The sequence below is a fragment of the Plectropomus leopardus genome, chromosome 8, assembly GCF_008729295.1.
Source record: "Plectropomus leopardus isolate mb chromosome 8, YSFRI_Pleo_2.0, whole genome shotgun sequence".
NCBI classification, from domain to species: domain Eukaryota; kingdom Metazoa; phylum Chordata; class Actinopteri; order Perciformes; family Serranidae; genus Plectropomus; species Plectropomus leopardus.
The window spans coordinates 7,763,462-7,785,941 of NC_056470.1; the positions used below are offsets into that span (position 1 = coordinate 7,763,462).

At 40.4% G+C, this 22,480-nt stretch overlaps 1 protein-coding gene across 2 annotated transcripts; it reads right to left on the reverse strand.

The window, feature by feature from the left end:
• Positions 1-913: 913 nt before the first annotated feature.
• Positions 914-12,942, reverse strand: LOC121947081 (Krueppel-like factor 15). Of its 2 annotated transcripts, none has more exons than XM_042491971.1 (3): positions 12,911-12,942; positions 8,575-10,165; positions 914-1,106 (listed from the first exon to the last, which is right to left on the reverse strand). In XM_042491971.1, the coding sequence occupies exons 2-3, from the start codon at positions 10,089-10,091 to the stop codon at positions 938-940; spliced, it is 1,686 nt and encodes a 561-aa protein (XP_042347905.1). In that variant the 5' UTR covers positions 10,092-10,165; positions 12,911-12,942; the 3' UTR covers positions 914-937. The 2 variants fall into 2 exon arrangements, with proteins under 2 accessions (XP_042347905.1, XP_042347904.1); XM_042491970.1 differs by lacking the exon at positions 12,911-12,942 and adding an exon at positions 12,321-12,481.
• Positions 12,943-22,480: the final 9,538 nt, after the last annotated feature.

A 22,480-nucleotide genomic window follows, 5' to 3' on the forward strand; every position in this document is an offset into this window, starting at 1 on the left:
GCCATAAAACATTCTGATAAACTGTCTCTTGACCTCATGAGAACAAAAAGTTTTACATAGCAGTGAGTCAAGTCAGACCACAACACAAAATACTTGTGTTGTGTGGGCAGACAACTGTAAATTTCATGTGTGCCAGTGCAAATTACATAATGACATGATGTCCGTTGGTAAGCAGTAATTCAACATGAACATGAACATTGTTCATGTTTTTTTTCCATTTCCTTCTTCCTGTAACTGGGCTCAAAGGCAAAAAAGACAACTATTGAAAGCTACAGGAATGTTGATGCATCATTTGCTCTGCTGTCTATCAAGGAAGAATTAAACCAAGGCCCTGATAGTTTACTATGTCCAGTAAGCTCTTGTTGTTGGGCAACAAATTCAATTCAAGCCATTAAATAATGAGATTTTGCTAGTACCTTAAAACATTTGGCTCCTGGAAGATAAAAAAAAAATGGGGTTTTTATATAGTAGCAGACCCCTTAGTAATGCATTCCTGTTTATATAAGGCTTTTGACTCCAGCAACAACAATAACACACACCTCAAAGTGTAAAAATACTCTGAGTCGCAAATCTTTTTTCAAATTAGATTAGTGAAAAGATTTGATAGAGAAAAAAAAGTTGTAATATACAAGAAGCTTATTCCACCTGTGAGGGTGTGTCAAGTAACAGTTTTCTGTTTTAGTTTTACAGTCTTCTCCTCGCCACCCAATAAATTATAACAGTACCATGAATGTACGTCACGCGTACATATTTGAACATAAACACAAACGAGCTCAAGGGTCCTGCACAGACTCCTTTAAAAGGTGTTTGGACTTTCACCCCCCTCTTCTCTGTCTTCAGTCACACACAAATACACACACATACACGGATGCAGCTCCCCCCCAATCCCCCCTCTCTCTCTGCTGAGCGTCAGTCTGTCAGAGTGGGGTCAGCAGAGTCAGTTTGCAGAGCGTCCTGTCCTGCTGCTTCGTGGAAAGCGGTGGACTTTGAGGTGTTTCGACAGGTGATCGCTGCGGGCAAACTTCTTTTCGCAGACGATGCACTGGTATGGTTTCACTCCTGAGTGGGAGCGCCGGTGTCGGGACAGCTCATCGGACCGGGAGAACCTGCCAAAAGGAAACCCAGGATGTCATTTATCAAATTATGATGATGATTTTTTTCAAAACATTAAGCAACTTTTTAACAATACTTTCCCATCATATCTTCCAATTTTTTGTCACTCAGTATATTTCACTGAGGAAAATTAACAGTTTTCAGCCCTTTTTAAGTACTTCCTCTTCCGTATGTAAATTAACCTGTTTGTATATAGTGTTTCCTATATAAAAATAATGGAAGCAGTCATGCTTCAAACAGCCAAATAACATAAAAGCCAAGTCAAGCTGTTTAATATGAGGGTATCTGAGAAGTGTGATGCTATACTGTACATGTGCATTGCTGTGCGTCTGCTGTGGAGTTAAAGAGCCGACCCATATTTAGCTCAACACATGAGCAGTGCAAATCTATGCCCAGTCTATTTCTGGCCTGCTCTGCTCTCCGGTCTCTATGGGCTCAGACTAGCTTAGACAGTAAAGGGTTAATTGGATGATAGAGTAGTGCCTGTTGTACACGAGTGTGCATATATCATCGTGTGCATCTGTATATATTTTATTAGTAAAGCTGTTAAGATCAGATTAATCTGTAACGGGGATTTATTTCATGGTGCATTTCCAGTAGCAGCAGCAGCGGCGGCAGGCTAAAGGCATGAAGGTGATAATTCACAGAGATATAAAGACGTCACTCACAGTTACTTCAAACCATTTCCACTCTACACATGGATTACACAACTAGCCTATTCATCATTTTAATGGCCTGATAAAAGGGAGATAACTGACAAAGCTTAAAAAGGTTAACTATGGAATCTTAAAGGTAAGAACTTCAAAACAAACACTTCAACTTGACTCGTGTGGTTAATGTTCGGTATTGAAATCTTTTTAATCTGCAGTAGACTTTGTCCACAGTCCTATAAATACTATAAACAGACTAAGGAATTCTTCACTCGCAAAATGTTCCATTTGTATAAAACTGTGTGTTACATTGAATTCACGAAGAAAACTCTGTCTTGCATTCTGTCACAGTGAATGGAAAACCCTACACTTCCGCCTACACTAATTGTAGTGAAATGCGAACTCCGTTTACTTAAAAAATTAATTAAAATTATTTGTTCACTGTAGAGGCATTTGACAAAACAAAGCTTTCTTCACAAATTCAAGGTACAAAATTGAAATATACTTTGAATCTATATCTAAGCCTATTTTATTGTTGCAAGTCCTTTATCTATTTCCCTTTTACACTCTTAGCTGGTGTTCATCACGCAAGCTCATACTAATAATTATTCACCACTGAAACAAGACTTTTTGTCCTTAGCCATGCTAGCAGGACTTAAGCATGCTAATGTGCTCACAATACCAATGCTAGCAGTGTGTTCTTTTTGTTTTTTTGTGTGAGAATGCTAAAATATGATAATTAGGGTCAAACTAACTATTTTATTTTTTATCAAACTAGCCTACATCTGCCAACTGCATTGTGCTTGTGATAGTGCAAGATGTAAACATAAATGGCATCCTACTTGGCTGAGCTGTAATTTTAGCTAGCTCAGTGGTACTAAATGAGCAAGCAGCAGATGAGAATGTTCCTACATGAAATTGCTCACAACAAGGATTATCTTGAGCAATTAGGTCATGATTTCTGGAAAGAGACATTGCTGTTGAGATTTTTTTTTCCTACTTTGAGTACCACAAGCTGAGTGCCATATAGTTCCATTAAATTGGAGAGAACGCAGACATCTCCATGGCCGATAACTCCAAAACTAAGCTACTCACACCAAAACAATCGACACTGATAAATAGCATGACAGGTAAGGGGAAAAATATGTCATTAGGATTTTGGAGTGCGCTGTGGCTTTAACGCTCCATAGACCTGAGTGGAACTGCAGTCAATTCTCTTTGGGTTTATCACTTCAAGCGCCCATACACACAGGCATTTGATCAATTCTAAATATAAAAATAAATACATTAGTGCAGCTTTAACAAAAACAAATGCTTTCTACAACAGGCGCTAAAAGCCTGCAGGCAAAAGGACTTTGTGCTGACTTGCCTGTCATGAGAGTTTTTACCGATGTTAAAGGGATTAGCTGGGTTTCTTAATCTACACCAAGAGGCATGCTGTTGTTAAGATACAAATCTGAAACCACATCAATCTCTTTATGCTCTGTACTTTATGTGACTGCACATTTGTTCCTTATGGTAATCAGCGTGTGACGCGCATGCACACATTACACCCTGAAGCTGTACTATATCAGCTTCAAGCTGGGGCATGATAGAAACCATGTACAGCGTTTCTAGTGACTCAAACTGGGCTGGAGCCCAACTATAACATACTACACCAGTGGGGGATCTTTCAACACAACATGCATTTAAAGAACAATCAGGCTGTCTTTTTGTCTTTTTTCATGAGCCAGCTCTCTCTCACAACCTCAATACCTGTCTTTGTCATACTTTTTCTTCCTATAACTCTTCCTTTATTTCTTAATCCCTCCCCCTTATGTAACTTAAGGTTTCCCTGCTTCATACATGTTGGTCAAGGTCACTGAGTTCCCAGGGTTGAAGGGCACTGCTGCTGATCACTTGAGTGTGTTTTTCACAAGCAATTTTAAGTCCTCGGGGCGGCTTGGTGTGGCTGCAGCACGACACATAGTATACATATTAGTGTGGGCGCTGTGGGAAACACATACATAGGCGTTGTTCTGGCTTGTCCCTAAGAAAGGTGTAGTGAAAACAGCCACGCAAGGTGGGGCTGTCAGGTTGGTTACACACCTGGAAACTTACAGTAACAGAGATATTGGCAAGCACATGTACTGTACAGCTTTATCTGTCATCTTTGTGTCTTTTTGTTTAGTTTATCCTGTCAGCTCAAAGCCCTTTGTGTCCTTTGGGTTTATGAGCGACTCACTTTCAACTCTCTGTAAGCTGAAATCACATTAATGCATGACAGCGCTAATCAATGACACACGTTTGCAAAACTATATACAAGCAGCCATAAAACCTCTTTTGACTGATTTTCCAAAATAGATGTTTTTCTTTTAAGCTAAAGAGCTGGATTCAATTCCAAAATTTGTTCTCTAGCAAGAAATGAGATCCTTTTTAGCTCCACAGAAACTGTTTTCTCAAAGCCCCCAATCTCGCTGTTTCCCAGGAGGATCAATATCAAATCATAACTGACTGACAGTAACTTCTCAAATGAGCCCAAATCACATGCTAAATCAAACTGTTGCAGCTCCATCACCACCCAACAATAGTGTTTTGTTGTAACGATGAATGTGTCAGCTGACAAGGACAACAAGCCAGTGCCCTGATGACAACTGCCGAGTACACACACGTCACGGTGTTATTACAGCAAACTGTTTGGGTTTGAGCCCAGCCGTCCAAATCTCACAAGCTCCATGCAGGTCTGAGCTGAAAATACAGCGTGCTCCCGTATGTGTTGCCTGCATGTGTTTCTATAAATGTTTACATGTGACTTTGTCCGTGCATCCAGAACTGTAAGCGTAACCATAAACTACAGCCAAAGAAAGAGAGGGATACACGGCTAGAAAAGCTTTAAACCTTTGAAAACTGAGCAAATAGGCTTTATTTCTTTCTAAAACATTGGGAGAACACAGTGAGCAACTTCTGAAGAAATTACCCCAAAAGTTAGCAATAATAATAATTCTGTAAAATATTTTAAATACATAATTATGATCATTTTAAAACATATATTTTAGGAATTTTTTCTCTAGCTTTAATTTTTTTTTTCCAAATCTACATATTTTTGCACTATTTGTGTACCATTTCTTGCCAAGTTGCTCTTTGCCTTTTTTTTTTTGCCAGTGTTTTTTTGCTCAGGGTTAGAGGGTTTACTTTTAAAGGCGTCTGAACGCAGCACAAAAAAAGTTATGTCAATTCAGGTTTCAAAGGGTTAAAAAAGAAAAGGAAAGAAATGTAACTTCCACTGAGTTATATAAAGGAGTTGAGCCAATGAAATACCACTCCTCTCTACTTCAGAGGGGCAAACACATGGATCTGGTCTAAGGTTACGAAGGGTAAGAGGTGCCTGACTTCCTGGCCCAGAGGGAGAGGAGCAAGGAAAGGGCACATGCTACATGGTATATTTCTGCTGTCATGTAAACACTGTAGAGGTGGATTCGGGAAGGACTGGGGTATGTAAAAACATACCTGTATGTACATGTATGTAAAAACTGCATGGCCCCAAGTTCATAAAGGCATCCTATATATCCATGTGTCACCCACAACAACAAAGTGGTGCTACATTAAACGTAATCCCCCACTCTGACTGACTAGAATACTAAAGATTCAAAATGTTTAACAAATGTAGCTCTGGTGTTGGACAGTTCCTCCTGACTTGGACGGTTCCTCCTGATGTAACGTTACATAACATCTGTGTATGAACTTACATAAGTTATAACATTTTTTGTACATTTAATTTTTTCACATGCGGAGAAAGGGGATCACGAAAAGTCTAAATCACTATTTACGCGCACAAACACACAATGTGAGATGTTAGAGAGAGCCGTGGTGATATAAGATGTAGGACTCTCCACAACAACCACGACTCTCTCGCAACTGTTCCATCATATACACGAATCCTAATTATTGCATATTATAATGCCTACGGGTTTCGAACCATGTAGTGGTTCATTGTAAAGGAGCACTAGGCTTTATGTGCATTTTAGCCCAACAGTCTGTAAATAGCTATTAATATTTATAGCTATAACACATATTCCCCACTGATCAGAACATCTGTAATTAAAAATCCTGAGATTTATCAACACATGCCACAAAAATGGTTAATGAATAATTTACTAGAAAGAGAAATGCACTCTTACTCAGCAAAAATAAACAAGGGTATTTAAAGGAACACTTAATCCACAAAATGCCCGTCTTTATATCAGTTGATCATTATACATTTACTTGAATCTGTGAAGAAAACATTGTTTTTCTTGTATGTCTCACACACTAAAACCTTACAATTTAAAACTGAACTGAAGGTGAAACTCTTCAAAGCCAGACTCTGATATTCAGGGTTTTTTTTTTAAAAAAGTGAAACTGCATATGGGAAATAATGAGCATACAACTGGATCAATGAGACTTGAATAATACTGCATGAGTTGTGTGAGAGTTTGTAAACAGGTGTGTTTGCTGTTGTTAAACAAGGTCCAATAAATCAATATGTTTCCCGTAGAGGCATGCAAGAAAAACTTGCAATGGCCATTATGTTGAAGTATTCATTTAGACGAACATGTTTTTAATTTCATGTCTAATCTAGCCTCTTTTTAAACGAACCTATGCCAAAAATAACCCTAATAAAGATCATTCATATGTTCTTTAATCAAGCCCACAAACGCCTGTGTGACATATATGGAAAATGCGAAACGTTTCAAGACCTGTTAATGATTACTGTGCAGTCGTCAAGTTGATGCCAGATGCTAAAAACATAGCCTAGCTAGCTGTGGGCTCCAAGCCAAATGGAACTGTTTGACGGATGTGAACCAAACACGACAAACGAGTCACACACTAGCACAGAAAGCACATGCAATTGAACTCTGCTGGTGAATCACATTGAAAGCTTGTTGATTTGTCAGGAGTTCTGCTGTCACACATCCACGCCTGTCACTTCCAGGATAATGAACATGCTGGAAGGTGGGATTTCAGTGGAATGCCCGAGCAGAGTTCAAATGCACGTTTGCCAAGGTGTGCTATTCGTCAGTTCATGAGACTTTTATTTAATTACTTCAATTCATTAAGAGAATTTGGATTCTTCGTAAGAAAAACAAAGTTTTCAGCATGAATTCAACATTACACAGGGTCTGTGACTGATATGAAAATGATCATTTTTGGGATTAAGTATTCCTTTAAACAAAACACGTAAACAAAGAAGTGTCTAGTAGTGACAGTAAAAAAAATATAATTTTTTTGTCTTCAATAACTTTTCTTTTATTATAAATACTTGGATGTAAGCCCAGACATAATGCACTTTCTGAAAAAAAAAAAAGAAAAGTGTCAGATATGGAACATTTTTAGTGGCTGCAGGTGCCGTACAGCAACCTCACAGTGTGTGGTCCTGCAGGAAGTATAATAGAGTGAATCAGCAGACAGTTTACTTTCAGTTTACCATGCTTTTCCTCATACACACTGGCAAAATTTGCATTACTTTCCTTACAGAGAGATATTACACATTCTACCCTCACCCTTTAACTCAAACTTTCATCATAATTTAACCTTAACCATAATGCTTGCCCTAAATTAACCCTGCCTCCATCCAAGTGTGGAAACACACATGCCTTGGGCAATAACTCCATGTATAGAGGCATTTGTACTTTGGACAGAAGTTTAAATCAGGATTTTCTTACTTAGATGACAGTAATGATAAAAGGACAGAGAAGCAATTATGCCAGTTTGCAGCCAGGAAGTCTTTAAAAATGTATCATGATTTGAAAACTAATTCTGTGCGTAGAGAGAGCATGTCTGAAGTGAAAAGTTGGAGCTTGATTCTGCAATTATTTCTGCTGTGTGAATGTCCGTGTGTGTGAAGTGGTTGCAGACAGTAAGCAAACAAGTGGAATAACTGGCAGGGGCAAAGTCTGCCTGCAGAAAACTTCAAAAGGCGTTCTATCTAATCTACAACTTGAACCACGGTACAAAAACACACAGATAGTGGAGACACAGCCAGCATGGACAAAGTGTAACTATCTTGAATTGACCTGAGTGTAGTTTTCCTCAAGATGACCCCTTTCCCCTCACATCCATTAAATTACTGTCTGTTGGAGTCTCATTAAATATGACACATATTTATGATCTGGTCTCACTAGCACAAATCCAAAACCTTTTTCTCTCCTGTTAAAACAATATAATGGCTCTCTTAAACAAAGTGGTGACATCAAAGGGACTTTCTGTCATAATGTGAAGGACTTCTGACCATTTTTTGCTTCTATGAAAAGGATGAAAACCTGCCAACATGTTTCAACCCTTAGAAAGTTCTGTCCAGTAGAACTTGTTGGATTAAGATTTGTCCTGTCCTAAAATGTATCACTGGCTCTTATATGTAATAGCCAATTGCTAAAGAGCACTTTTATCTCTGTTCTTGCAAGGTAATTTCATTCTGTACACCTCTTCAAAGTCAATACACACAGGAAGGGTCAATTATCAACAGCTATCTGAAAGTTACGAGCTCACAGCGGAAGTTGATAACCCTGGTTACTATCATCTCTGAGTAGATAAACATATCCTTCAGAAAAGTGCCTACATCACTTATACATTTAGCTGTACTGTGTATTTCATCTGCCTATCAATGTATCCATTCATTTCTATTTACTCGGCCAACTTTTGATCAGCTCCAGGTTGCAATGTGTGAGTTTAAAGGTGGAAAGATTGTTCTAATATAGCTCAAACTCATCTCTATCTCTTCAGTCAATGACTACCCTCTCCAGCACATTCATTTTTCAAATATGATTTCATGAAAAGGACATTTGTTTCTGCTCACCTCCATCCACAGCCGGGCCACGTGCAGGCAAAGGGCTTCTCTCCTGTGTGCCTCCTCAGATGGGCTTTAAGGTGGCTGCTCTTGGTGTACATCTTATTACACCCAGGAAAAGAGCACTTGTGCATTTTAATGAGGTCTGCTACAGCACTCTTCTGGTACCTCTGGCCTCCAGCGAGGACCACTGCAGTCGAACCTGTGCCTAACCCCCCTTCCCCAAGCCCGGAGGGTTTGGCGGCAATGGGCACCGGTGCGATCCGGACAAATTTGGGTGAACCGGTGCTTCCATTTTTGCTCGAGCCAGAAATGTTTGTTGTGGAAAGTAGCTGAGGCACCAAGGCAAAGGTCTGCCCCTGGATGTTGACCAGGAGCTGAGCGATTTTGATATCCGACGGAGCCTGTGTTGGCTGAGACTGGGCTTTGGGGAGTTGGGTTTGCTGGGTGACTGTGTCTGATATGGCACTAGGGCTGGGCTCTTGTTTGATCTGTATGGGCTGGATTTGTAAGATGACAGGCACACTGGAGGTACTGGTACCTTCTGATGAGGCTGGCGGCGAGCCGCAATCCTCCTGTTTGATCCCATCAACACTACTCATTGAACTAGAACTAGATGTACAACTGACATCCACTGCTGATGGTGAGCTGTCCATGTCAGATGCACATGGTGTATGTTTGGTCTCTGTGCAGGAGGAGGGTGGAGAATGAGCCACAGGTACAGTCTGATCTGAATTCTGTGAAACTAATTCGAGTTCCCCTGCTAATGTCCTTGAACCTTTTGCTTCGGCATCCTCTGACATTGGTGACATTGCCTCATCACTCCCCTCCTCTTCTTTCTCCACTGCCACCGTCATGTTCTCCTCCAAGAACTCCTCAATCTCTTCCAGGGTGGGCTGAAAAAGGAGCGCTGCAGGATCCTGCAGTTCATCCAAGAAGACAGGGAACTCGTAACAGTCCTCCCTGGCGTGCTGCTGGAGGAGGCTTAGCCGCTGCTCCCTCTTGGACTCCCAGGCCAGGCCCATGGGTAAAAGAGGGGCAGATGAGGATGAAGAAGTTGGGGAGGACAAGGATAGAGAGGAAGATAGAGGACAAGAATGAGAGCCGCTGCTGCCATTAGAGCCTAATGAGTTGGTGAGGGAGGCCTGTGAGAGGAGGAGGTCCAGCAAGCTGTCTTGACTCTCTCCCCCTGATGAACTACAGCTCCCACTGCTGCTCCTGCTGCTCCTGCTTTCGTAGCTGGAGCCGAGAACGTGCCGCAGCATTGGCGATGAGGCCTCGGGGCTGGAACAGAGGGAGGAACGAGGACTGGAGGAATCGCTGAGGTCATCCTCAGAGAGGCGAGGGGATGAGGAGAGCGTCACCCCTTGGTAGGGGTGGTGATGATCGTAGATGCATGCGTCAGTTACCATGACTCCTTGCAACGTGCCACCATTGGCGTGGTGACAGAGGGAGCTGTATTCAGAACCCGGGGAGCCGGTATAGTACAGGAAGGTCTCCTCACCAAGCGGCAAGTGATCCACCATTCCTGTGCGGATGAATGGCAGCTGTGCCCAGAAGATCAATCGGTTCCGCTGAATGAAAAACTTAGGTCTTCTTCCTGCAAAAACACAAATGAGCGTGTTCATCAGTCATGACAATGAAAGGAATTTGTCTTTGATTTGGATGGCTTACTAGCCAAAACCACATTGTTTTTGTATATGAAGAAATATTGCAGGCTGTTCTCATTAACTCTTTGTCTATTTCCTATGAAAATTAATGCACCAAAATTTGTACACTTCCCACATAATCGTGAGCCAATAATTTGTGCATAACCCACATATTTTGAAAGACCAATGCACTTATGGAATTACAGGAGGAAGTGAGGAAGGTCCAGAGCAATCCAGTTAGAGGCCGGTTGGTGATGGGTCATAAGACACAGGACCTGCCTTCAGGACTTCCCCCAAGAGACCAATGTTTTAAGGTACACCCTCACAATGTCTCTTTTCCTACAGTTTACAGTTTACATTGTGTGTGCATTTTTGTAAGATATCCCAGCACCGTCATATAAGGATACTTTGAATACTGACCACATGCTCGGACTGTTTATTCTAATTACTTTTTCACTGAATCAAACTTTACAGTAAACAAGTTTATGCAGTAAAGTGATCATCAATTCTAAAAGTGAACACCAGCATGACAACTCAGTACCACTCAGTCAGGCCAGTCTGACCTGGGGTTAATGTTTTACATGACATACCTCAAGTTTATACTGTGTCAGAATAAGTAAACCACCAGAAAGACTGAAATTTAAGATTATGATGTGGTCTCTACGCACTACCTGCTGCTGGCTCAAGAGGTCTGCAGCTGATGGCACTTCAAAAGGAAAATCAACCACGTGTGAAGGAAGTGGAATTTGAAGACTCTGTGTGTGCATGCGTGTGTGCGTGTGTGTGTGTGTGTGTGTGTGTGTGTGTGTGTGTGTGACGCTGCAGCTGCTGGCTCAGACTTCAAACTGACCATGTGGAATCATAGGTTCCCATTTATCACCACTTCTAACATTAAAGCCACATGGTTCTGCTGTCACTTAATGATTTGCTTCCATTTCCCCCCTAGTGGTCCTTCCTACAGCTTAACCTGCACTGTTACATTACTTTTTGAGACACTGTGATATACTCTCAGAAATTTGAATACAATTACAATGTCCTACCAGGGTGCAATTTGAACAGAAAGGTAAATGCAGAGGTGATATTCATCACAGTCATTCAGTCCTAGACCAACAGATTTCAATGGGATGATGAGTGAAGGATTTAGTGTCTATTTTTATCTAGCCCAGAGACAATGCACCACATCTACATTTAGATGGATTAAAAATCAAATGGCCTTGGATGCAACGTGTGGTTTATGATGATTAAACATGACGATAAAATCCCTTTTAAAACCTCAGAAGGCTGAATGTGGATTGCATGAAAAACAAAAAAACAAAAAAAAAAAAAATGCCCCCAAAATCAAAAATGATTGTGCGCCCTCTTCTGTGAGAATGAAAAGCTGCCGTTTCCAAAGTGAAGTCCAGAGACCTCCAGAGGTCCTCACAGAGATTTCAGGTGAGAAAGTTAGCACATGTATTTGATTAATACTGCTATTATTACTTCAGTTAGGCTAATTAGGCTGTCACAACCACAGTGCGTTAAAATCAACTGTTATTGTGAGACCTCACCGACGTTGTTCTCCACCTTCAGTAAGTTATGTAATGTGATCTTACACCAAAATTCGACAGGTTTGGGTGCTTTTGTGACTCTGTCCTGTGGCATCGGGGGTCTGGGGTTGACTGCTGCTGTGCCTCGGCGATATCTCATGAGGAAAAAAGTTTGGAAAGAGAGTTTGGCAACACCTTGGCTTCAAATCCAATTCTTGAGTCACTTGCCCTAGGGTAACCCTGCCGCCGTCAAACATCAAAGAGGCTTTGACAGCCCGATGCGCTCCTGGTCTTCACCGCGCTGCATTAATAATTAGTCATGGAGGTTAACACTGTGACTGCTAATCAGATCACAGAAAAAATGAGTCCTGATATTAGTTTTACATGATATAGATAGTGAACGGGCAGCACCATTATGCATACAATGTCGCCACATGCGCGCAATGGTTAAGATCCTAATTTCCTCTCCATTCACGCAGCTGCATGCTTTCATCTGCACTCCACAATGACAGACAGAAAACACGCTGGCACAATTGAACAAACACTATTGAATTACAGCAACCGCACTACTTTTACTCACTTGTATATGCGAGAAATCCAAAATTCCGCTCCTCTGCGACGTGCGCTCTTCTCTTGAAAGTAGCTGTCAGTGCGTAATGGTGCGTAATGGCAATGTAAGTCCACGACACGCTCTTTGCATAGCTGTACGCCTCCACATTCTCTCTCTCTGTCTGTCTCTCGCTCTCTCTTACGCACATCCACGCGCACACACACTATCACTCTCTCTCTAGAGGGCTGGTAGTTCGCTTAGGCGTCACATGATCGGAGCTAGGTATGTTATACCAGTCAAATTAGGGGGGTCGGCTCATGAAGGCTCGCCTGCTCGGCGCGCCGCAATTGGCTCTCGGTGGAGAGAGGCCGGATCAGGGTTTGGCGTCAATGGAGGAAGGGAGGGAGCGAGAGAGGATGTGTGTGTGTGTGTGTGTGTGTGTGTCATAAAATCACTTTCATCATACTCATAATAACTATAGGGGACTTGGATAGGTCATGCTATTCTGTGTTACATGTCACATAATGTGGTATAATGTTTCTATAATTTAATGGTGCTTTTCTGGTGTGGTATCTTTCAGTCATGTCATATAGGAATACATTATTTTCATATAATCTTACCTTAAAGGAGCAGTGTGTAATAATTACAGGGGATTTAGTGGCATCTAGCAATAAGGATCGCAGAATGCAACCAGCTGAAATATTATCCAAAGAGAATTCCTACAGGAGGTTTTAACTGAGAGACGAAATATTCATAGTGGTCTCTTCCTCTCCAAAACAAATGGATCTGGGGATTTAAAGTAGAAGAACACAGAATAAAGTAAATAGTAGTAGTAGTAGTTTAAAAAAATTGTGTTTTTATGATGCTGTTTGGCATATCAGAAAGAGGCTGCTAGCCCAGCACCTGATCTGTGCTCACCCTTTTTCTCCAATTAGTTAAGATCCAGACAATCAGGAGGTTCTCACCAGAAGCTGAATTATCCACAGAGGTGTCTTCCTATCCAACACAAACAGACTAGATGATTAAAAGTTAAAATAACAAATAAAACAGTTTCAAACCACAAATCAATGTTTCTCCAATGCTATTTAGCATGTTGGAGAGAGATTGCTATCCTTGCCCTTATCTGTGCTAAAATTTTTAACTTAAGATCTGGAGGTTCAGGAGGTTCTTAACTGAAGCTGAATTATCTGCAGAGGTCTCTGCTTCTCTACAACAAACAGACACAGTAATTTAAAGTGGAAAAAACACTGAATAAAGCAGTTTCACGTTACAAAACAGTGTTTCTCAAATGCTTTTTGGCATGTTGGAGATTGGCCACTAGCCTAGCACCTAATCTATGCTCACCTCTTTTCTCTGATAAATTAAGCTCCAGATGTTCAAGAGCTTTTAACCGGGAGAAGAATTATCCAGAGAAGTCTCTTTCTCCCCTGAACAAACAGACCCAGTAATTTAAACTGTTAAAAATACTGAATAAAGCAGTTTCATGATTAAAATAAATGTTTTTCTAATGCTATTCAGCTCAAGACAGAGAGGTTGTCAAACCTGGTGACTTATGCAAGAACGTGAAGCCCCTTTCTACAGCCAGTATTTTGTCAATCTGTCCTGGGCTACTAACATAGTTAGTAGCTGTATGTTAATTCATATGGACTAATATACCTGATGATATTTAAACTGACAAGAAAGGTGTAACCTTGAGAGAAAAGTAACAGTACAAATCTCACCTTTTTAGCTCCTAATAGTCGTCTGCTGCCTGGACAGCACACTGAGCTCTTAGCCTGTTTTAGATGCCCGTGGCTAAATAGGTGGCTGAGTGACTGAATGAATGAGGGAGCCATTGAGTAGGTAAGTGAGTGTGTTTACATGCTGCCTAATAACATCAGTAATAGAAGTTTTGCTTTCACTCCAGCTGAGCAGACCTCATATAAACACCTCCGCTGGGCTGAAGTAACTTTGCTGGCTCCAACCTAATTAGATTTGCCTGCGTAGGTTAGATTACCTTTCAGTGTGTTTGGATAAATGATCCACTCTCAGCCTGCTTGTAAACATTAGGAGTGTTTCAGTGTGTACTTGTATACAGTAAAGAGTCAGCGGCTATTATGCTGTGTAAAAGGATACACAATGTCACACAGTGAGGAGGTTTGCTTTGCATAGGACTCTGCTTCTTCTGCTATTACCATTGTTACTGCCACTACTACTACTGTTACTGCTACTTCTGCTGCTACTTGTGGTACTGCTAATGACACTTGTTCCATTTACCTTGGAAGTCAGAGCTGGGAATGACATCCCACCTGCGTTTACCATGTTGCAGTACAAGTCAGAAACCAAGCTTTTGTGGGCAACACCAGTCCTAGCTGAGTTAGCTATTGTTTGCAATACCAACCAAACTCAATAAGCACACAGTGAAGCCGGTAGCAGTCGCATGCTGCTAAAGATGGCATCTGTGTAGTAGGTTAAAAAACAAGGTGCAATACCTCTTTATATCACTGTCTTAATGGCAATAATTTAACCACAGCATTCCTCTATGCAATTATTCAAATGTGCAATATTTGTCTAATTCTTGAATGTAGGCCATATTTCACATGCAACACATATTGTATATATTCTTTTTGTTATTCTTACTCGTGCATATTTCTGCTGTTCATTGCACGCATATTTGTATTTTTATATTTCTAACTTTCACACTAGTTTTATACATTGCATTGTAGCATAAGGCACAGTTTTATATTTCACAGACTTCACACAGTCAACACATTATCCATATTATCATTTAAATATTCATTGTGTCCTCGTAAGGGTCGCAGAGCCAATCCCAGTGGTCATTGGGCGGAAGGCGGGGTACACCCTGGGCAGGTCGCCAGACTATCGCAGGGCCGACATATATAGACAGTCTGGAACTCACAGTCACACCTAAGGGAAATTTAGAGCCACCAGTCAACCTGAGCTGCATGTCTTTGGACTGTGGGAGGAAGCCGGAGACCCCGGAGAGAACCCACACAGACACGGGGAAAACATGCAAACTCCGCACAGAGGGCCCCCGCCCATGGACTGAACCCTGTTCCAACCGGGTTTCGATCCAAGGACCCCCACCGTGCCACCCTCATTTAAATGTTCACATACTAATTGCCAATTGTTTATTACTGTATTTCTTTACACTCAGAATATTATACATATTTTTATTTTAAATATTTACATACTGGTGCTAATTGTTCACCATTATTGTTATTCTATTTTATTTTTTTATATACTTGTGTTGGTATTCTACTTGCTATAACTCTATGCTTGCATCAGAGTAACTGTAATACACAATTTCCCCCTTGGGGATCAATAACAGTATTTTTGATTCTGATATCAAAGGCAAGGAAAATAAGACCAATGTCCTTATATGGGTTTGAGGTCTTGTTCGAAGTAGTTGTGCAACAAATAGAAAAGCGGAGACAAGTTAAAACCCATCTTACTTTCTTACCTCATTGTTGGTTTCAAACAAAGCCCCTTCCAATATGATGTCAAAAACGTGGGAGATTGGGGTTTCCAAAGTTTTTCGACTGTCAGATAAGTAGTGATTACTCTGGCATGACTTGGGCAGGGGCTCCTGAATACAACAAAGCCATCGTTAATGTTATTAGTAACACCTGTGCTTTTCCTGCTGAGACAAGTCAAAATGTCTGCAGTGAAAAAGGCCATCTATAATCCCTACCACTTACTGCTACATACAGAAAACCCCTACTGTGATTTTGCCTGTGATAACATTTTATGTTGTTTGTTTAATGTTTTTCCATCTTAGTACTTTTACTTTCCCACAAAATAAATGGACCATGGCCCATTAACCAAAGTTTCTGCCTCTCTCAGTTGATACTGACCTGGAATCAGAAAGAGGTCCTTCCTGTAAGGTTGTTAGTTGCAAAGTGGTATCTATTCACTGCATCCAGTCAACACTTCTCTGTTTTCCCACACAGATTGCATCTTTGCTCACATCAGTAGTCAGCTTGTTAAATATATTAGGAAGTCCTGTTTTCTGGTTTGGCTCTACAGAAGTTATCTCTGTGACCAATTTTGGGTCCCAAGATATATATTCTAAGTCTAATTTGATCTTTTATTTGAGGAAATGCTGGGCTCGTAGGACTTCTGACCAAGAGAGTCTAATGAAGTCCACAGAGGTTCTTTTCTCTGCCCCACATACTAATTGGTTTCGGCTGCTCTATTCAAACTCACAAACACCAACACGTATGCACATTACGCAAGCACCAGATGGACCTAATGAGTCAAATTGATTTATTTCCTCTGGTAAGGCTTGCAATGTGCCAAAAGTGAAATGGGGAAAATGTGTGCATCTTGGGCGCATTTTTCAAGGTTGTAATGATTACAGAAGATATCCCTAACTAAGCTGGCACTCTGACCAAGAAGCACTTGAAAGGAGGTTCTGGTGAATACCTTTTAGCCTGTATCAGTTTCTTATCCATTTTGGACAAGATGGTTAACATGGAACCCCAAATGCAGTGTTGGGGAGAGTACTGAAAGTGAATGTGAAAAATATAATTTGTTTTTAAGTTAAAAGTACCTGCTTCATAAATTATTTAAAGAACAAGTTACTTTCCAGTTTAACAGTTGTGTGCAAACCAATGTGAAATAATAAAGAAAACAACACTTGTTAATAAAGCTTTTTCAATGACAGTGCAATCATTAATGCCATTATTGTAACAAAAAAAAGTTACACATGAAATATTAACATAGCTAACTTTAGCTAGCTAACAACATTTTCACCTGTGGTATGTGCAACTCAACGTATCCACATACAACGGTTTGTATAATATCTTACGTATTAGCACCTTGCAATGATGTTACATACTTAACGTAAAGATACATACACACTTCTCGTACAGTTACATATAAGGTTAAGTTACATACTTAATGTTAAGTTACTGTGGTTAGGTTTAGGAAATGAAACATGGTGAAAACATACTTTAAAATGAGGTTCACTCAGAGTTCACACTGTTCTAAACTCCCATCTCCTGGGGAAAGTTGTTCCTGTCAATGCAGTGGTCATGTGACTGCAGCCTGCACAAATTACTGGCACGATTGCATACGACATGTACAAATTGGTGCAATAAGTTTCAAAGGAAAATATACAAACAGTGCACAAGAATGGCCTGGTGCAACTTGCTTAAGTGTGCTTGCAGAGGTTAGAAGAGAAGTTTTTCAAAGCGTAGATTTTCATTTTTTTCAGAAGGCAAGGCAAGTACTTCATCATGTAACTGTTGTCTGGTTTAGATTTGGTATAAATACTGTGGCCAGATGTGGCCTGGGATTGTCGCTGGAAGCTGCCGCTTGTTCTGGGTTTTGCTCCGTCATCATCGCATTGTGGTCAAAAGACAGGTGGTGCTTCTTTTTCCTCCAGGCAGCTGGAAACTTGGCATCCACACGAGATGTTCCTTACTTGCTCTCCTCCCTACACTCAATCCCTTCATTTAGTTAGACTGGTTGTGTAAAAGCTATAAACGGCTTTGTTGTAGGGAAGTAAAAATTTGATTATTGGATCAAAAATATAATATTCGTAAAATATACTGGAAGAATATAAATACAGTTAACAAAAAGGAACATGAAAAGCCCCTTTGACCCAAAGTTTAAGGGAGCCCCCTGGCATTCACTTGCAAAATGTTACTCAAATTAACAAGTACTAGCAAGAAAAAAAGAAAGAATGAAAGACTCAAAATGACCCCAAAAAGACACAAAAACAGAAGAGAGATGCAAAGGAACTTCAAAGAAGACACAACATAACAAACAAAAAAAAATGAGCAAAACAACCTCAAAGAGACATGAAACAACTACAGGGAGACACAAAACAAATACAAGGTGGCATAAAATGGCAACAAAGCAACACAAAAAAGCCACAAAAGACAAAAACAAAATGACTTCGAAGAGAGACAAAATGCCCTCAATAAGACACCAAATTACCTCAAATAGACCTCAAAGACTACAAAACAACCACATGGAGACACAATGTGACAAAAACAGATTCAAAATGATCCAAAAGAGACATAAAATAATCACAAGGAGACATAATAATCACAAAGACACACAAAATAACCAACAAAGAATGTATAATAACTGCAACGAGATGCAAAAACATCACAAAGTCTGTGTGTCTCGCATCTATATGAGGGGTGGTGGGGCCCTTTGCATGTCTGTGCCCAGGGGCTCATTGCCTTGTAATCATGGTTACACCATCCCCGCCCAAATACATTAAAATAATGTATAAATATAATTGTAGAATGTTATGATTTTGGTAGTACTGGCACTTGGGTCTTTGTTGGAATCCCTGAGTAGAGATTTCAGATTATACACAGTTGTATTTACCCCTTCTAAACTGTAACCAGCTTTAGCTTCAACAGCCAGCTGACCCAGACCCCTTTAAACCCTCCCATGTAAACAGGAAGCTGTAGCGGTTCACTGGGTGATTGGAGCAGGCTTGTGGCTGAATTTACACTACCTTGTCAGAAGTGATTATTTTCCCCTCACCTGACACCATGCAAATCTGATTCAGGCTTTTTCGAGTGTTGATGGATGTGATCTCTGCTACATCAGTGAAAAAAAAAACATTAATAAACACTAATCTAACTGTGACCTCTTCTGTTTTTTTCTGTTTTCTGTTTTCTCTGAGATGTTCAAAATATATTTCTAGGAAAAGTGTTACAGAGGCTACATTTATTACATGACGCTTCACCCTTTGCCTAAAGTTTCTGTATTTCCTCAAGTAACCAACACATGCACAAACACACACACACACACACACACACACACACACACACACACAGACATCTATTTTCAGACAGTCCCCTGAGACACTCACAGTACTAACAGCAACATCAAATATTTGTAAAAACCCATCTTGTTGTTGGGAACAAAGATTCCCTCCGAGAATTATGCAACAAGTTTTTCTTTTAATAAAGCTGCAAAGAACCTCAACCTTTCCACCCCCAACCATCACTACCACTGCCACCAACACAAACACCGTTCCTGTGTCTAATGCACTACTTAGACGGCTTAGTTGTCTTTTAGTTACACCGACAAGTCTCATCCTATTTAATGGATTAAGTGTCCTTGCCTTTTACCTACAAACTGAGTCTCATTCAAGGGTATGGAGTCTTTCATACAGAGCTGCAGTGCAGCAAATAACCATTGTAGAATCTTATTGACTCTGAATTGTACATGATGATGTTTGTGGGTGTTTAAACTTTGCAAGGCATAAATCTGCTTACTTCAAATTAAAGTCTGATAGGCTAGCTACAGATACATGATTATTGGCCAATAAGTCTGAAGAATTGCAGTGCTATTTTCTGCAACTGTAACTGCTGCAACTGCTTATCCAGTTTCTGAGTTGCAGGTTAATCGAGGTAGCGCAGACATTCTTCTCCATCCTCCAGCTCCCCCTGGGGGATTTTGAATTGTTCCCAGGCCAGATGGGATTTCCAGCCAGAGTGTTATGCCATGCCGTCTGCTCCAAAAATGGCTGCCTGTGCTTGGAGGAGTCTAGGGGGCATCACAATTAGATGCTGAGCCATCTAAACTAACCCAGTGAAACTTTCCATTCTAGCGTAGAGAGTGTGCGATGATTACAGTGGCAGATTTACTGTTCAAATTCCTAGTAGTTTTTGGTGCAACGGGTCAAAGAGCAGACTTAACATCTCCCAGCATATTATCACTCCCAACTTGCCCCCACTGTAACTTTGTGGGGATGACATAAGTCACATAAATCACGTGACATATGGCACTAGCACACTAAATTGTTAATTAAAATAACTTGGTTACCTCTTGGTTTCACACAGAAAACAAACACCGGGCTCCCGAGTGAAAGTCCAAAATTTCTTTGGCCCATACACCTCAATATGCAGCACCCCCCCCCCAGAGCTTTTTGCTTTTTGCTCTGAGTTATACGAAAAAGGCTGCCGCCTCAGCCGGCGGTAAAGGGTGCCTCAGTGCGTCGATACCTGATGCTGAGGTCCACTGAACAAGTGTTGGTATTTGACAAATTGGGAGTGAGACTGGGTTGTAATTCCATTTGGTGAGTGGCAGGCTAAAATAAAAGATTTTATCAGTTCTTTTTAGCTAGTTTATTAACTTGTGGGTTGGTTTAAAAGTCTTTCAAGATTTAATCAAGAGGGTGTGAGATCAAAACAAATTTATTATGTAAGGTAACACTGTTTTTTTTCAACCATGGAGCTTTTTAGCAGAAACATTTCCTGATGGTTTGTGTTATTTTTCACTGGTGTAAGTATGCTTTGTTCTTTCTGACATGAGATTACACAACAGGCTCGTCATTGTGAGTTCTCTGATAAGTGTTTGGTGTTTCTGAGCGTTCAGGAAAAACATCTCATTGCTATTCCATTGTAAAACAATCCTTCTGCATAGGTATCAGATGAAAAAATCAAGCATCCATTGAGCTTTTTTTTTTTTTTACACCACAACCTCACTCTCTAATTTCTTTCCATGATACCAGACTTTGTCAAATGGAATGGAAATATGAGTGTTATTATGTGTGAGTGTTGCAGTGATGTGTGGCTCTTGGTGCGAGATTGCAGTGAAGCCAAACATGACACTTTGGTCAGAAGTCCAGATATGATTCAAGGTTAAAGAGTGGGAGAGAAAGAGAGAGAGACAGGTTAATGAACCGAGACTTCAGACATACTGACGCACATGATGTGTGACAGAGTTCACTGTTCCACACCACATTCATTTTGCATTTTTAACTGTTTTTGTCAGCGCTGGTGCTTCCGCTCTGTTACTATATGTCCATACATCCTGCTCATATTTACTCTTCTTCCCTTTTCATTTGCTAAACCTATAAAAACACAGCCAGGCCAGAGTTCACCGCCTGCCTTTCAAGGTCATGAACCAATTTTGTTGTCAACAAACCTAAGGGGTTACTTTTTTACTGCTGCCTGCCTACATATGCTTACACACACACTTGTTTGTGGGAGGCAATTTTCCCAAACATTACTGATATTGTCTTTTTTTTTTTTTAACATCTCTTAATGATCCTACCTCTTCCACAGAAGAATTCTCTCTCACTGTGGATTTTTTGTGTGAATATTTAACAACATGGGGCCTGTGCAAATAGGTTAGTCACTATTCAACTTGATATGTGAAACCAGATATTTCATTTAAATAAACAAATGCAGCAGTGTTGTCCCTCTCTCTGTAAGTGGGTGTTTGATAAATACCTGATGTTAATGTGGAAGAAAGGCAGTTTACTCAGACCCAAACCCCACGGATGGCACCAAAATAAGCAAAATCCCCATATTGCCTGCTGTGAGATTAATGTCCCTGCTTTGTTGTCTCTGCTAATGCTCTCTACTGGCTGGTGGCCAAGTGGATCAGGTGCATAAAAGATGGTCTTGTTTGCCTTTCATTTGACTGAATTTCTCAGTCAACGGTTTATTAATGGAGAAAAATACTTTAGAGTACCAAACAGGTAGTTTAGTATACTTGTTCGTTTCAGCTATAATAAGTCAAATGTTGCATTCGTTAAAAACCAAACCCAATTTCTAAAACAAAGGCTGACATTGTTAATTTCTGCAGACCATGAATATGTTACATTTGCACATTATTATGTAGCTGTTATCTAGCTGTTTCAACAACAGTGTGGTAAATTTGTCCTTAGGTTTAAAGACAAAAACCTCTTTGTTACGGTAAGGAAAAGATAATGTTTTGACTCAAAATAGCCACTTTTTGTGGCACTATCCCCAGCATTGCGTTGCTAAAAAACAACCATTTTGTTGTGTGTTCGTCTTCAACAGTGGTTCATAGTTTGGTATGCATCCTGCCTAGATGCCATGCAATTTACCATGTCCTATCCCTCCCACTGACAAAGTCAGCTCATATATGACATCACATATGAAATGCTGCACATATGCACACATGATTGCACATATGATTGGTATGGAACAAACATATGTGCAGAAATGTACAATACCAACATTTGCTTCTGGCAACTGGGCTGAAAAACCAACATAATAATCGTGTTTTTATCATGTTAACAACTACCTTGTGAACCTCTTGGAGCATTTAGGAGCTAAAAAGACAGAAATTTCCTTCAGGCTCTCAACACATTCTGAAAAAATTGACATGCCCCTTGGCGTCTCAGGGCGACACGGACTTGAGTGTATGTATATGATCCATAGCTGAAAAAAATTGGG